At 32.8% G+C, this 14,026-nt stretch overlaps 2 protein-coding genes across 2 annotated transcripts; both read right to left on the bottom strand.

Moving 5' to 3' along the window:
* Nucleotides 1-1,508: 1,508 nt before the first annotated feature.
* LOC102592849 (uncharacterized) lies at nucleotides 1,509-3,326 on the bottom strand. Its single transcript, XM_006360006.2, has 2 exons — nucleotides 2,465-3,326; nucleotides 1,509-1,698 (listed from the first exon to the last, which is right to left on the bottom strand). The coding sequence occupies exons 1-2, from the start codon at nucleotides 2,951-2,953 to the stop codon at nucleotides 1,648-1,650; spliced, it is 540 nt and encodes a 179-aa protein (XP_006360068.1). The 5' UTR covers nucleotides 2,954-3,326; the 3' UTR covers nucleotides 1,509-1,647.
* Nucleotides 3,327-6,237: 2,911 nt separating this feature from the next.
* Nucleotides 6,238-11,911, bottom strand: LOC102578703 (mitogen-activated protein kinase 19-like). Its single transcript, XM_006359965.2, has 10 exons — nucleotides 11,407-11,911; nucleotides 9,692-10,100; nucleotides 9,459-9,586; nucleotides 9,230-9,289; nucleotides 8,393-8,542; nucleotides 8,143-8,298; nucleotides 7,792-8,003; nucleotides 7,588-7,689; nucleotides 7,144-7,307; nucleotides 6,238-6,890 (listed from the first exon to the last, which is right to left on the bottom strand). The coding sequence occupies exons 1-10, from the start codon at nucleotides 11,431-11,433 to the stop codon at nucleotides 6,517-6,519; spliced, it is 1,782 nt and encodes a 593-aa protein (XP_006360027.1). The 5' UTR covers nucleotides 11,434-11,911; the 3' UTR covers nucleotides 6,238-6,516.
* Nucleotides 11,912-14,026: the final 2,115 nt, after the last annotated feature.

Below are 14,026 nucleotides of genomic sequence, written 5' to 3'. Positions count from 1 at the left end.
GTTCGGTTCGGTTATTTCTTCGATTTTTTTCGAACAAAACCATAACCAAACCAAATACTATCGGTTCTTAACAATCTAAAACCAAACCAAACCAAAACTCAAATTAAATCGGTTCATTTAATCGGTTTGGTTTGGTTTTTCGGTTTGGATCGGTTTTTATCCAAACCATGAACACCCCTAAATGCAATAATAATATAACAACAGGAAAAAAGAAAAAGAAAAGAACCATTACTAACTTGTCTTTTTTTAGTTTTTACTTTTGAAGCGAAATAATGCAACAATATAATATTAAGGGATAAGGGTCTGAAAAATACCCCAACTTTGGTCGGATTTGCTGTTGCGATACTAAACTTTCATGAGGACCTATTACCTCCCTAGACTATTTAATACCGTATTTTTTACCCCTGAACTATTTAATAGTGTAATTTAAAGGTATATATGTGCCCACGTGGACACATTACTATTTATAATTTTGCATTATTTTTTATGTCCACGTGGGCAAATATATATGTTTAAAATACGGTATTAAATAGTCTAGGGAGGTAATAGGTCCTTATGAAAGTTTAGTATCGCAACAGCAAATCCGACCAAAGTTGGGGTATTTTTCAGACCCTTATCCCTAAATTTAAATGTTACTTATATGTACTCAAAATTGAAGAACACGTTAAAAAGTGTATTATTTATTATGATATCTTCCAACACATCTAGACTTTCAAAAACGGGTTAGCATTTGGGTTAATAACACTTTTGATCCTTTGATTTAGGAGCTTTGGAGTAACGATGAAGTTATTCTTATATGATTTATACGTTATGTGTTTGAGCAGTGCGAGCTATAGATATTGATGTTTTCATTAGGATAGGTTGTATACATCACATTCTTTGGAGTATGATCTTTTACTAGACTCTACTAATAGAGAATATTTTATGCACTAAACTATCTTTTTAATCGTTATGAAATCTGATTAAATATATTAACCTTCATAAAATTTCAGAATTATTAAATGTTTCATCATTTAGTTACTCATGTGTTACGTGAAACTTGTAATGTTATTCCATATTTTAGAATAAGTATTAATTATCAAAATAGTTCAAAAATGATATATTTCCTACTCAAAAGGACCAAAAATGCACGTTTTAATTATTAGTTAAAAATAAATGTATTGAGTTATATACCACAAAGATTAAAATCATAATTTACCAATAATTGAGGAAACAAAAATAGTATTCCTTTTACACTTTTGATCCCTCAATTACTATACTATTTTTATTTTGATTAGTATGAAATTTAATTAAATCTAATTAATCTTCAGTGAAGGACTTTTCGACATTGCAAATTTGAATTTAATCAAATTTTAATCATCATGTTTTTTTTCACAAGTTCAAACTGTGAAAATGATCTCTTATAGAAATATAAGATAAATATGTACATAATGAATCTGATCTAGTACAGTCCTTTTCCGAATTACCTTTATCTCGTATATAACATACTTCAAACTTAGAATCCTGAGTTCTGCGGAAAATTTAACACATAAGTCAACAAGAAAATAAAAAAATATGCATCTACATGCTGGATTTGCTTAATTTTGCCTTCTCATAAGTTGATACATATTTTCTATACAAAAATTTGTGAATATATTAAAGCAAAAGTCACAGCAGCAAGTCCTTCAGAGTAGTTCTCCCAACAACATCCACATTTTCCTGAAAATGTAGGTGCAAAAGAGTGAGTAAAAAAATATTTGCATCGTAATTTGTGTCGGAGTCAAAAAATTTTGCTAAAGAATTCAAAATGTAAAAAATAATTGCTCAATCTTTCCATTTTAAAACCACATACTATGAAAAGCATTTTTGGTATATTGACAAAAATCTTAAACTTTTTTTTTTCTTAAATTTTATATCTAATTAAATACCACATGCAAAATGATATAAAGAGAAAGTCAACTAATCAATTAATTATACATCAATTCCAAATTTAATTAGATCAACTTATAAATCCTATACACATCTAATCCTTCCATTCAAGGATCATTTATTCCCAATATTAGCAAGTAATTTGTCATTTGAGTAAACAATAGGTTCTCAAAGCTAACTCTACGTGACCTATGAGTGATTCGACTGATTTAAATTCATATAGAGAAAGACTATTCACTAGCTAATTGCAAAAGAAATTTCTCACAAACACGTGATATATGTAGAATTAAAATATATACATCATTAGTGCAAAAAAAAATTTACACTATCAAATATAATAGTGTACTATGTTGTTCGAAATTGTTTTGGGGTGCATGTTGAATTTTTCAAATAAAGTATATTTTCGAAGGATTCAATATAGATATAACAATATTTTTAAATATTTCGAACACCATACGTACTTTATAACCTATAAAAACATGTTAGTTACTATTTCCATCTAATAGTTTAAAAAAAAAAAGAGTTTACTCTAATATATAGATATTATTTGAATGACCTGATTAACATTGAATTGATCATTGTCAACATGATGAACCGGCCTTCCTCTCTCATCATACAAAATAAGCCCACTAAACCTCGGCAGCTCACACTTTTCACCCATCAATATTGGCCTTTGCCACACAGGCGAGTCCGAGTTGTGGCTATGCCATTGCCCAGACTCGCCCTCGAGTAACGGAGAAACTCTCTCCGTGCTCCGATTTTCCTCCCACTTACTTGGCCCACTCCACCTCACCGTACTCGTCAGCACTTTCTTCACCGAAGTGTTCGAACTCAGTAACTTTGGTTCAGACCATTCTACATCGATATCCGCGCTACACGGGTCTTGGCCCACTAACCCCTTTCTCCTAGTGGCTGCCCTTCTTTTAAAAAAAGCAGTAACTAAGCAAATTACAATGATTAAGGAACAAGTGCAAATGAAAAATGCAATTGATTCTTGAGTTGAGAGCTTCCATTTGTCTTCTAAGTTCCATAAAATTGACTCCATTTTTTTTTGTTTTCAGAAATGCACTCAAGGTGTTTGATGAAATGCTAAAGAGAAAAAAAACAGAGGTTGCTCTGTATAATTTGGTGTAAAGTTTGTTGTGTAGTTCACCGACACATAATTTGATGCTAGCATTTATCTTCTCACCGTTTTGGTTTTGGAGAGGAATTAAAAGCCATTCACGAGATATATCATGTAGAAGGAATCAAGGAATGATCTCATTTATATATACATAGGGATCGGTAGCGGAGTCAGTATTTTTATTAAGAGCTCGTTTGGTAAAGTGTATTAGAAAAAATAATGCATGCGTTAACTTTGTATGTTATACTTTTTTAGTCTTGCACTAGTTCTACACTCTATTGTGTATCGAGGTGTGTATTACTAATACCATAATTTTTTATGTATTAATAATACAAAAGGTTTCAACACATGCATTAAATTGATTAATGATATAAATACCACTCAAATTCCTCGCGGGCATTTTTGTAAACAAATATTTTTTTGTAGAGTTATGCAAGGCTTGTTATTTCTAATACACCATATTGAAAATAATTGTTATACAGTCTATCAAACAACTCCTAGACAGGGGCGGAGCTAGCATAGAGTTAGGGATGAACCCCCTTCGCTGGAAAAAAATACTATTTATACATGGTTAACATTATTTTTTATGTATATATAGTAGATGTCGAACCCTCTTCGGTTAGTTCGTGGTTTACTTCTTCAGATTTTGAATCCCTTATTAAAAATCCTACCTCCGCCACTGCTCCTAGAGAGTTTAAAATATGAAAAGGTATATACATATATAAACAGTGTAATTTGGTCAACCCTACCTGGCTCCTCTACTAATAGTGATAACGACAACAATAACAAATTCATGGTGATCCCACAAGTCAAGTTTTAGGAGGGTGATGTGTAGAAAGTGTTTACATTTAGATTATGATTGTGATTTAACATATGCAACACCAACATGAATTTTGATGGAATGGTTGAAAATTTTAGGTCTCTTCATCTTTAATAAAAAATCTCGTGTTCGAGTTTTGGATATGAAAAAATTATGTTTGGAGTGAAAACATGTACTCATGACCAATTCAAGTTAGTGATCATCAATCTATTAGGGGCGGTTGTAGAGTTGATGGTATGAGCTCGACATAAATCAATAGCTTTGATCCAAATTTTATCTTTTTAAAAATAAGTTTATACATATCCTCAAGTATGTTTTCGGTAATTAAGAAAAAAAAATGATAGTTAATAGCGATGCACTAAATTTTTACTATGCATAGTATCCGAGGAAAGACAAGATCACAAGGATTTATTACATACAATCTTACTCTAACATTTTTGTGACCGTAAGAAACTGTTTTCACCACTCATATATTCTTCATATGACAATAATTTTATCAGTTACGTCAAGATTCTCTTTCATTTATATAATTGAAGTTTATTTAGACTATGAGCTAGTTGGAAATCGAAGTTTGAGCTTGCACAGATCTTCAAGATGAAAAACAGGAGAACCCATGACTATTATGGTCTTACACATAAAAGTCCTTTAATTATTAGGTTGGGAATTGAATATTGTTGAATGCACTACTTACACTCCACTCCATTTGTTATTTAAATGAGATAAATCAGTCAAAGGAGGATAGACTTCTGCCTCTATTAATTATGATCCATGCAAATTGCATATGATGAATTTTATTTTATTTTATATTAGAAAAATACAAATTTAATTAAATTAAATTATTATTTGATAAAAAATCAAACACTTATGTTCATTAGTGATGGCGAGATGATTTGTAGTGATGGCGATAATTGTGGTCTTAGTGGCTACTAATGGTTGTGATAATAATTGTAATGGTGTGGTTTGTGTAGTGATTGGCGTAACGATGGTAGTTGATAGTGACGGTGATGGTTGTAATAATGAAATTGATTGATGTCAGTAATTGTTGGTGTTGATGATAGTTGACGGTTGTGCTATTTGTGATTATGGAGATGGTTGGTATGCAGTAGAGTCTGATTGTAGTGGTGGTAAGTAGTTGATAGTGATGGTAGATGTGGCAGTGATCGTGGCGACAATGGATATATATAATTAAAATGATGGAGTTGGTAAGTGTTGTAGCGATGACGACTGACAACAGTGCTTGGTAGCATCAGTAGTTGTGAGTTATGGTTGTAATGATAGGAGTGGTTGGTGAATGTAATTGGCGACTATGGTGATTGACAATGATGGTGATTATAATGACAAATGTAATTAGCGGTGGTGACCTTTGCTCGTGAATAAAGGGGTGACAAAAATTATCCACACAAAAATACCTCTTTAATAATATTAAAACTTCAATCAAAATCTTATGCTTAAAAACTATTCAAACCAAATAGTTACTTAGATCTAAATGTAAATAGATGTACTTAATGATCTATCATATAAATTGAGACAATTAAGACATTTTATAGTAGTAGAATAATGTATTTCAAAAAAAGATATTTGAAATTGAAATTGAAATTGAAATTAAGTTTTTGTCATAAATATTGTTTCAAATATGCCTCAAAAGTTTTTTAACTTTAAATTCTATTTCAAGTTGAAGATGAAATCAAATCTCTACATGATTTTTCCTGTCTAAGTTTTTTTCGATCGAGCTCGTTATGTAAAACTTACCAACTTCACCATGAATCGGTGAAATTCCATGTGACCAAATTTAACATTCAATTTTTTTACCATGATTTAAATTTAACCTCAAGTTAGAACTCTGTGAAGGGTCAGACAAATCGAAAATTTTCCTTATTGGCGGAGATTAGACCAAAATTGTAACGGAGCACGAAGTTGCTCATTTTCGGATAGTACAAGAGCAAATTTGACCCTTTTTCCTATTTTGTTCAAGAATTCAATCTCACCGAGTTACTTTATGATAATACAAGGATCCTGGTTCTCCATAGTTCCTAGTGGCAAATTATATAAAAAAAACCTATGTTGCTCGAACTTTTCAAAAATATCACATGTGCTTGTCAGATCCTCAGAAGGTAGTATATTTTGTTTTGAAGAATCCGATGTAGGTGCAATAACATTTTTTATATACTTTGCCCCAAGGGATTGTGTAAAACATCAAAGAGTCAATATAACAGAGAAGAATAAAGGATTGAAAAATGTCACCGTCACCTCCACAGTGTACATTGTCCCCTCCTTCGACCCCACTTATGGGATTATACCGAGTATGTTGTTGTATTAAAAACAATTCGGATCAGATCACAACAAAAAGGCTCATCAATTAGAAAAAAAATGACATGCAAGGAAGCAATGGTGCGAAGAACGATAGTTTTTATTCATTGATAGAATCAATAATGCCGTAGCTACTACAGCCTAAAATTTACAGGAGCATAGATACTAACTCACAGGGTAAACTGAACAAAGAAATGCCTAAAATTTAGGCAAAGAGACCTAACCAGACGTATGATGTATGTTTCATCATTGAATCTTCGATAGGGCTGCTTGGTTAGATGAACATGCAGTCCTAGAATTCTTTCACCTCCAACGTGGATTTACTCCGTTCATTGAAAGAACGTCTGGATACAGTTTGCTAAGTCAGGCTATACTGGATGGTGCCAACCTCTCTGTGAGCTGCAACTGCAACAGCTGCAGCACCAACTGCACCAAATTGGGTTTGTGCCTGTAGTAGTTTTGCATCTATTGCAATTTGACCACCCAACTGTGCTACTTTTTCTTGTATCGGATAATACGGGTTGGTGTTCATCTCAACACTCATGTTGCATTGTGCAGGTAGGGGTCTAACTTGAGTGGTGTCCTTGGCTTCTGTCCCACACTTCTCTCGATTCCCCGGGTTCATCCTGAACATATAATGTGGAGAAATGACATGAGGAAGGAGGCCAGTATTCTGTGTAAGCATTCTTCCGTCATACGGTAAAATTGGTCCTACAACTCTCCCAGGTTTGGCTGAAAAGGATAGAAATGACTATTTGAGAACAATCATGTAATCATGTGCTATGTATGTACATTCATCGAGGGTCTGTGTAGACACGATCATGTCTGATTCACTTTTGATTTCCTCCATTCCATGGGAGGATAAATTTAGATGCAGTTGAATTACACATGGTAACAAAATAGACTTTGTTTCATCGACAGACATTTGATATAATATCACATCGGACAGTAGTAGACCAAACAGTAAATACGTGTTTAACTGTACCTGCATGGACTCGATGTGGTGGTCGTGAAATGTTTTGTATAGTTCCTGAAATTTTCTCTGCGACTCTGACATCAGTAGATGATTTTTCTGTTACTTGTGTATGATCAAACACAGAGAAGTTCTGCCTAGCTTTGGGGGGATCAGTACTGGAATTGACCGCAGATCTGCACACATTTAAGGAACATATGTGATTCAGCCCGAGAAAAACAAAGAAAATATGAGACAGCACGGACAGTAATTCCCACTATGAAACACTTCTTGTTATTCCCAAGAACCTGAACGATTTAAAAACTTTGTAAGCAACTTGTCTTGCTTCCTCAATCACAATCACTTCTCCAATAAATATAAGCAACAAAAGAACAAAGAGAAGCTTACATGAGGCAAAGTTGTACTGGTGAAAACTAAGCAACAAAATTGACAAAAACGAATCCTGTATAATCTTACCGTGGAAGAGAGACGTGCTTTCTTCCAAGAGGAATAACTGGCCCACTTTTACCATTATTTTCCTCAAGATAAGCAAATTGCCTTCTAAACTGACCTGTTGCACTGCAAATGTAAACAACTTCCACAAAGTTAATCACAAATTGAAATAAGATAAAATATGCAACTAAAATAAGAAATAAAATGAGTCAAGGAGCTTGTTAGAACCTAGGATAGAGAAAATTTGTGCCATCATTTCCAGCATTGTAATCCTTTTGGAGTTGAGGATGATATTCCAATATCTCCCGAAAAATTAGTTCCTTAATGTCCTCCTTTGTTAGCCTTCGTCTCTCAAATTCAAATTCCAGATTTGAGATTGGTCGACAAGAAGGTTCCCTCTCAATCTTGGCCAGTCCCTTGAAATAAGGATCGGACAAAGCCTAAAGGAAATGGAGGAAGAGGAAGGGAACCCGCGGAAGCAAAATTAGAACCAACTATGAGAGCAAGGTAAGGATGAGAATAGAAGGATACCATTTATGCTAATGTTAAAATTAGGGACATATTAGGAGGCAAAAATACCTCTTCAGCAGTAGGTCGATCCTTTGGATCAAATGCTAATAACCTCTGCAACAATCGGAGCACCAGAGGATCTGCACCTGGAAATTTCTCTGTAAAAGGAACTGGATTCTTTTTCCGCATGCTTGTCAAATACTTTCTTGCCTTCTCATTACGAACCTACACTCAAGAGAGGACTCCAATATTAATATGTTGCAAGATAAGGCTGACATCCACTTATCCATCCAAAACCAAATAGGCTGAAGGTTCTTACCCCAGCTATGGTATCAGCTGATGGCGTCCCAAGAAGATCAGTCATCAAATCTAACTGATGAACAACACTTTTGCCCGGGAACAATGGTTTTCCTGTCAGTACCTCCGCGAAAATGCAGCCGATACTCCAAATATCAATGGCAGGTGTATACTGAAGGAATGCAAGCACAAGATAAAGATTTAGATAACAAATCTGCAAAAACATCAGTAAGACCCCGCAGAAAAATTAACGCAGGACCTGACACAGTTACCTGAAGAATAGATAATTCAACTTCCAGGAGAGTTCAATAGTCCTCCCTGAACAAGAACGGTTGTAATCTACACATCACTCAAATACACTTATAATGTATTGACTTATATAAAATTGGTATTCTAACCAAAATACCAAAGTTTCTAACAGTATCATCAGCACATCAGACGCTGCAAGAAGAGTGGGACAAGTACCTTTTTGCCTTCCTATAGCTATTGGGAAATAAGAACCGATACATGATGCTTCAATGGCATCAAACTAACTAAAACTAGCGAAACAACTAACAGTATAAATGCTCAATCCCTGGCCTAGTGCATAAAATGATTGACTACAGAATGGCCAAACCTGCAATCCTAAGAGGGACAAACGAATCGAATACAGAACTATTCATGTAAACTTTCCGTTTCAACTAATTATGTGCACCATCTTTGGTGGTGGTTCTCTCTATACCCTTGTTCCTTGTCCAAGCCCCGGGGATGAATGTATTGGAAGGGACGTAGAGTGTATTATTATTACATGAAAAACTACCACCTGCTAAGAAATTATTAATTAAAAGACAGCAAGTGGCACATTGTTAGCATGAACTACCTTGGAAAAGAAAGATCCACATAGTTCAGGAGCCCTGTACCACCTTGTAGCAACATAATCCTGCATGGTGTGTCAAAAGACACAGTTAATTAATTATTACATCAAAAACTGAAGATATAAATAATGCATGATTTTGCACTTCAAGTATAGTTTACCCAATATCAAGAAAAATAAAAATGCCATTACTGACATTGATCATGGATGGGACAAAGATCTAAAGAAAGCATACCGTCCAAAGTGCTGTGGTTGGAGTATCATTGAATGAAACCCTTGCCAATCCTAAGTCACATATTTTGAGTTTACAGTTTGCATTTGCCAATATATTTTTCGGCTTAAGATCTCGATGGTACACATTCGCTGAAACAAATACATACAAGTCAGACATTGATAATATAGAATACCTCATACCCGCTCAGAGAGGGGGGAAAAAGTACTAGTTACCACATTCACAAGATAATTTACCTGTGTGCATATATTTCAGTGCTCGTAGCATCTGATATAGAAAAAAGCGATGGTGTTCATGTGACAAGTCATCATTAGCCTTAATAACATGGTGAAGATCAGATTCCATAAGCTCAAAAACAACATAAATATCTTTGAAGTCTCGTTTTGAAGGTGGTAACATGATTCTCTTGATGTCCACGATATCAGGATGCCTTAAAAGTCTAAGCAATTTAATTTCGCGCAAAATTCGAATAGCATCAGAGGCGTGCTCGAAAATATCAGTTATTTTCTTAATTGCCACTTTTTCTCCAGTATGAGTGTCAATGGCAGCACAAACAACTCCATAGCTTCCTTTCCCTACAACTTCCAGGATTTTATACCTATTTGCCTCTCCATACTCTGTAAAGAACTCCACTTCTTTGGTATTCTGAAACATTAAAGAAAGTACCAAATAAATACTTCCACTGACAAAGTGGAACCTGTTATGAAACAACGGAATTTTTACATTGATATTTCGAACTATACTTCCACAAGGTTGTCCACCAAACCAAGTTACAAATATGATTTGTATCACTTAATAAGCAAACCATTCACAGTATGAGAAACAAGGAATGGTTATCAACTGAAAGCAGAGTTTGATCTACTTTCACAACCAAACAAAGGACAAGAAAATAAGAATTTGATCTCATTCAACAAATAGACCAACTAGCATGAAGTAAAGAGTAAGAAACCTTCTCAATCATAAGGTTACTTTTTTCCTAAGAAGCAAAATGAAAACATTCTTCAAAACTATGAGAGAAGAGTAACTAGAAGGCTGTCTTCAAACACAAATAAAATCACAAATTCCAAGAACCATTTTTTCACTCATAAAGGGTAATGCAACTAGAGATTTAATAATGCTAAATAACATCAACAAATAGAAGACTAGTTAAGTGATTCACCTACATACCCTCAAGTTCCAAAAACAAAAATATTTCTACCCTAATAAAGCTGCTTTCTTTAACAGCAATATGGACCTGAACTTTTTTTAGAAAAAACTTATGCTTCTTACAATCAAGAAACTGAAGGAAAGGGCATGTATGGATATGGGGATTTTTTCCTTCTCTTTTTCAAGAAACATTTCAAAACATTGTTTGGTTATATATTGGAGTGATCTTTTGGTTAGTTTTTGAAGAGTTTTTCAAGTTTGATGATCTAGACCAGCGTATCAAGTGAATTTTCTTTTTCCACACACAAACCTTCAACTTTTTTTCACAATCAAAATGCATGTCCAATCACAACTTCTTACTTCCAAATACCATTTTACAACTTCAGCTTCAAAAACTGTTTTTTTTTCTCAAATTTCAATCAAATTTATTGCCAAACACTTACTAAGAGAACTCACCAGAAATTAAGAATTCCAACTGACACTAAACCCAAATTTCTTCAGCTAGATTCAGTTCAATTTTTTCTTATGGTGATTATATATTCAATTCATGCAAACATTGTTGAGCTAAAACTTCTAAGCTCTCGAAAAGTAAAAAATTATGAACAACACCCTCATCTTTCTTCAAGATCTCTCCTTGAGTAGCAGCAACAACATAGCCAATGCAATCCCACAAGTAGAATCTAGTGAGGGTAAATTTTCACAGACCTTACCCCTACCTCGGAAGGTAGAGAGGTTGTTTCCGATTAACCCTCGGTTCTTGAGTAACACAAAATCAATTTTTTCACAGTGAGAAAGAGATAAAAACCTTCTTGCGATGATCTTGTTGCATCATAATTTCGAGAATTCCCAACAACCCAATACACCAATAATCTCAAGAAATGCCTACACTATATCCACTTCTACTTTCTTCTAATTTTTCCCAGATCTTACACCAAAGATCAAATCAAACCCAAACTACAAACACCAAAACCAGAATTAACCAAAAATCAGCTGCAATTCTACCACCGACAGCTGCTCCGTATCACCAAAACCGAAAATCCTCTTCGTTTTTCCCCAATTCAGGAACTTAAACACACTGAAAAAACTCCACTACCAGCTCACTCATCCACTTCTAAAGAACCCACCAAGATTCCTCACACTACTACACAAAAAATACCAAAAAATTCGAAAGAAGCTGAACAGAAATTCAAATTCTGAGCAAACCCTTAATGGGTTTCGAAGATCTAATGGTAATTGACAGAAGAGACAGAGAAAAGACGGAAGAACAGATACGAGAAGGAAGACAAGAGAAAGAAGAAGAGAATTTGAGAAATAGAGGGGTCCTTTTATAAAGGATGAAAAGTTTGTGGATCGAAAAAGATTAAAAAAAAAAAAACTTTATCCGTTCACTGTAATTGGTACGGTCCTTTTATACGGCTAGGGGCATATGTTTAATTTGATAAACTTCATGGGCTTATCTTTCAATACTTCAAAAGATAAGGTGGTGAATTTGAGTTTTTATATTAATCGATTTAACTTATTATGATTAATTTATTTAATAAAGTGAAAAATATAAATTAATTAGATAGTTTGTTGTTGTTGAGTTGCTTTGTGTTTTGCTAATTTTAGCTATTAGTTGTGATAATGTCTCGTTATTTTGTTTTTAGTGGTGGTGTTTTTTATTTGTTGTTTTGTTATGTCATATTCGATCTTATTTGAAGAGAGAGTTCTCGAATTTTTATAATTTTTTTTTGTTTTTTATATTATTTGGATACTCTAATCTGTAAAATTATTATTCAAAATTACTAATTTGACTTTTTTTAAAGAAAGAGTCGAAATAAAATTGGAAAAAATGTTTCATTGATACTAAAAATTGTATATACAAATAACAATAAATTTTTAGATATAACTATAAAATTACACACGTAATGATTTATTCATTGTTCACTTTTTAAAGTATTGATATCATTTTTAAAATTTTTTTACTACAACATTGATCTTATTAGACTTATCTTTATGTAAAATATATTTACACAAAGTAAATCAATTTAATATGATGTTATGAAAAATCTATATCCTATTATTAAAGCATATAACTTAAATTCTTGTAAATATACGTAGAATATTTGATGCTCAAATTATTTTTACATGATAGTGATTAAATTGAAAGTATAATGTGAACGCTACATAAATAAATATATAAATCATACACATGCAAACATTTCACATAATAATATACAAATACAAGTCTTTGTTAATTATTTTTACTAATTCATGAAGCATGCCTCAAAGATCATGGTAATTATACACTTAAATAATTATTATAATACTAATAAAGTGAATGCAACATCTCCTAAAAGTTAAAAAATAAATCAATTTGTGTTTGGATGTTTCCATAATGTTTTTTGTGCAACATTAGTGTTGCCTTTATTATTACTAAATATTATTTTAATGATTAATCAATTGTTTAATAACTATTCTTTTCTAAAAATAAATCATAAACTTAGTCACTACCTGCTAAATATTACTTTGGGATATCATTCAACCACCATTCATAATTTTTATGACAGAAAGTTCAACTAACACCACATAATGTTACCATATATTTTATATTTATTTACACCTAATCATAAATATATAATACATATTTGCACATATATTTTACTCACTTAATCATAATTAATTAATATGCATTTTCATCAATAATCCAACCACATGCCCACAAAAATTAATTTAAATGAGAAAAGTTGGTAGAAATTATGTAGAAGTTTTATTAGTTATTGTTCATTATAAATAGTGTGATAGGGATAAAAAAAATCTTAATTAGAGATCTCGACTTTCAATCCTAACAATACAAAACCTTGGATAAGGAGTGCTTCTACTTTAATGAGTTATACACAACATGAATCTTAATTAGAAATCTTAATTTCCAGTTATGAATAAAACATGATTGATTCTTCTTTAATGAATTATATCGTATATGTAATATGAAACTAAATTAATCAAGTCAAATTTTTTGAATATAATATGATTATAAAAAAAATGGTAATTGGCCTCAATAATTGAATCTAGTAGATTGTGTTTAAGTTGCTCTCTCACCCTCAACTTTGAAAACTTAAAAATAAACTTTTTTTATGTGATTAAATATGTGTGGCAAATAAAATATTATAAAGAAAAGTTGAAGGGTTAATATCACGTGGCACTTAGATGTGAGGTTGCTTTCATTAGTTGCCAAATTAACACATAGGTTTTTGTTTAATCCGAAGTCGCCTTTGTTATGAAGCGTTTTATCCTTCAATTTGAATTTTTTTTATGCAAATTTGAATTTAGTCGAGCTGCAACATAAACACTAAACACCAAATTAGAAATAAAAAAAAAAACACATTGGTTTTTTTGGGGTAGGAGTGGGGGGGGGGGGTTAGGTAGAGGGGGTTGGTGGAAACAGG

Source organism: Solanum tuberosum, unplaced genomic scaffold, assembly GCF_000226075.1.
Source record: "Solanum tuberosum cultivar DM 1-3 516 R44 unplaced genomic scaffold, SolTub_3.0 scf00312, whole genome shotgun sequence".
NCBI lineage: Eukaryota > Viridiplantae > Streptophyta > Magnoliopsida > Solanales > Solanaceae > Solanum > Solanum tuberosum.
Note: the sequence above shows the minus strand (reverse complement) of the source record. Positions and strands in the feature narration are given on the sequence as shown.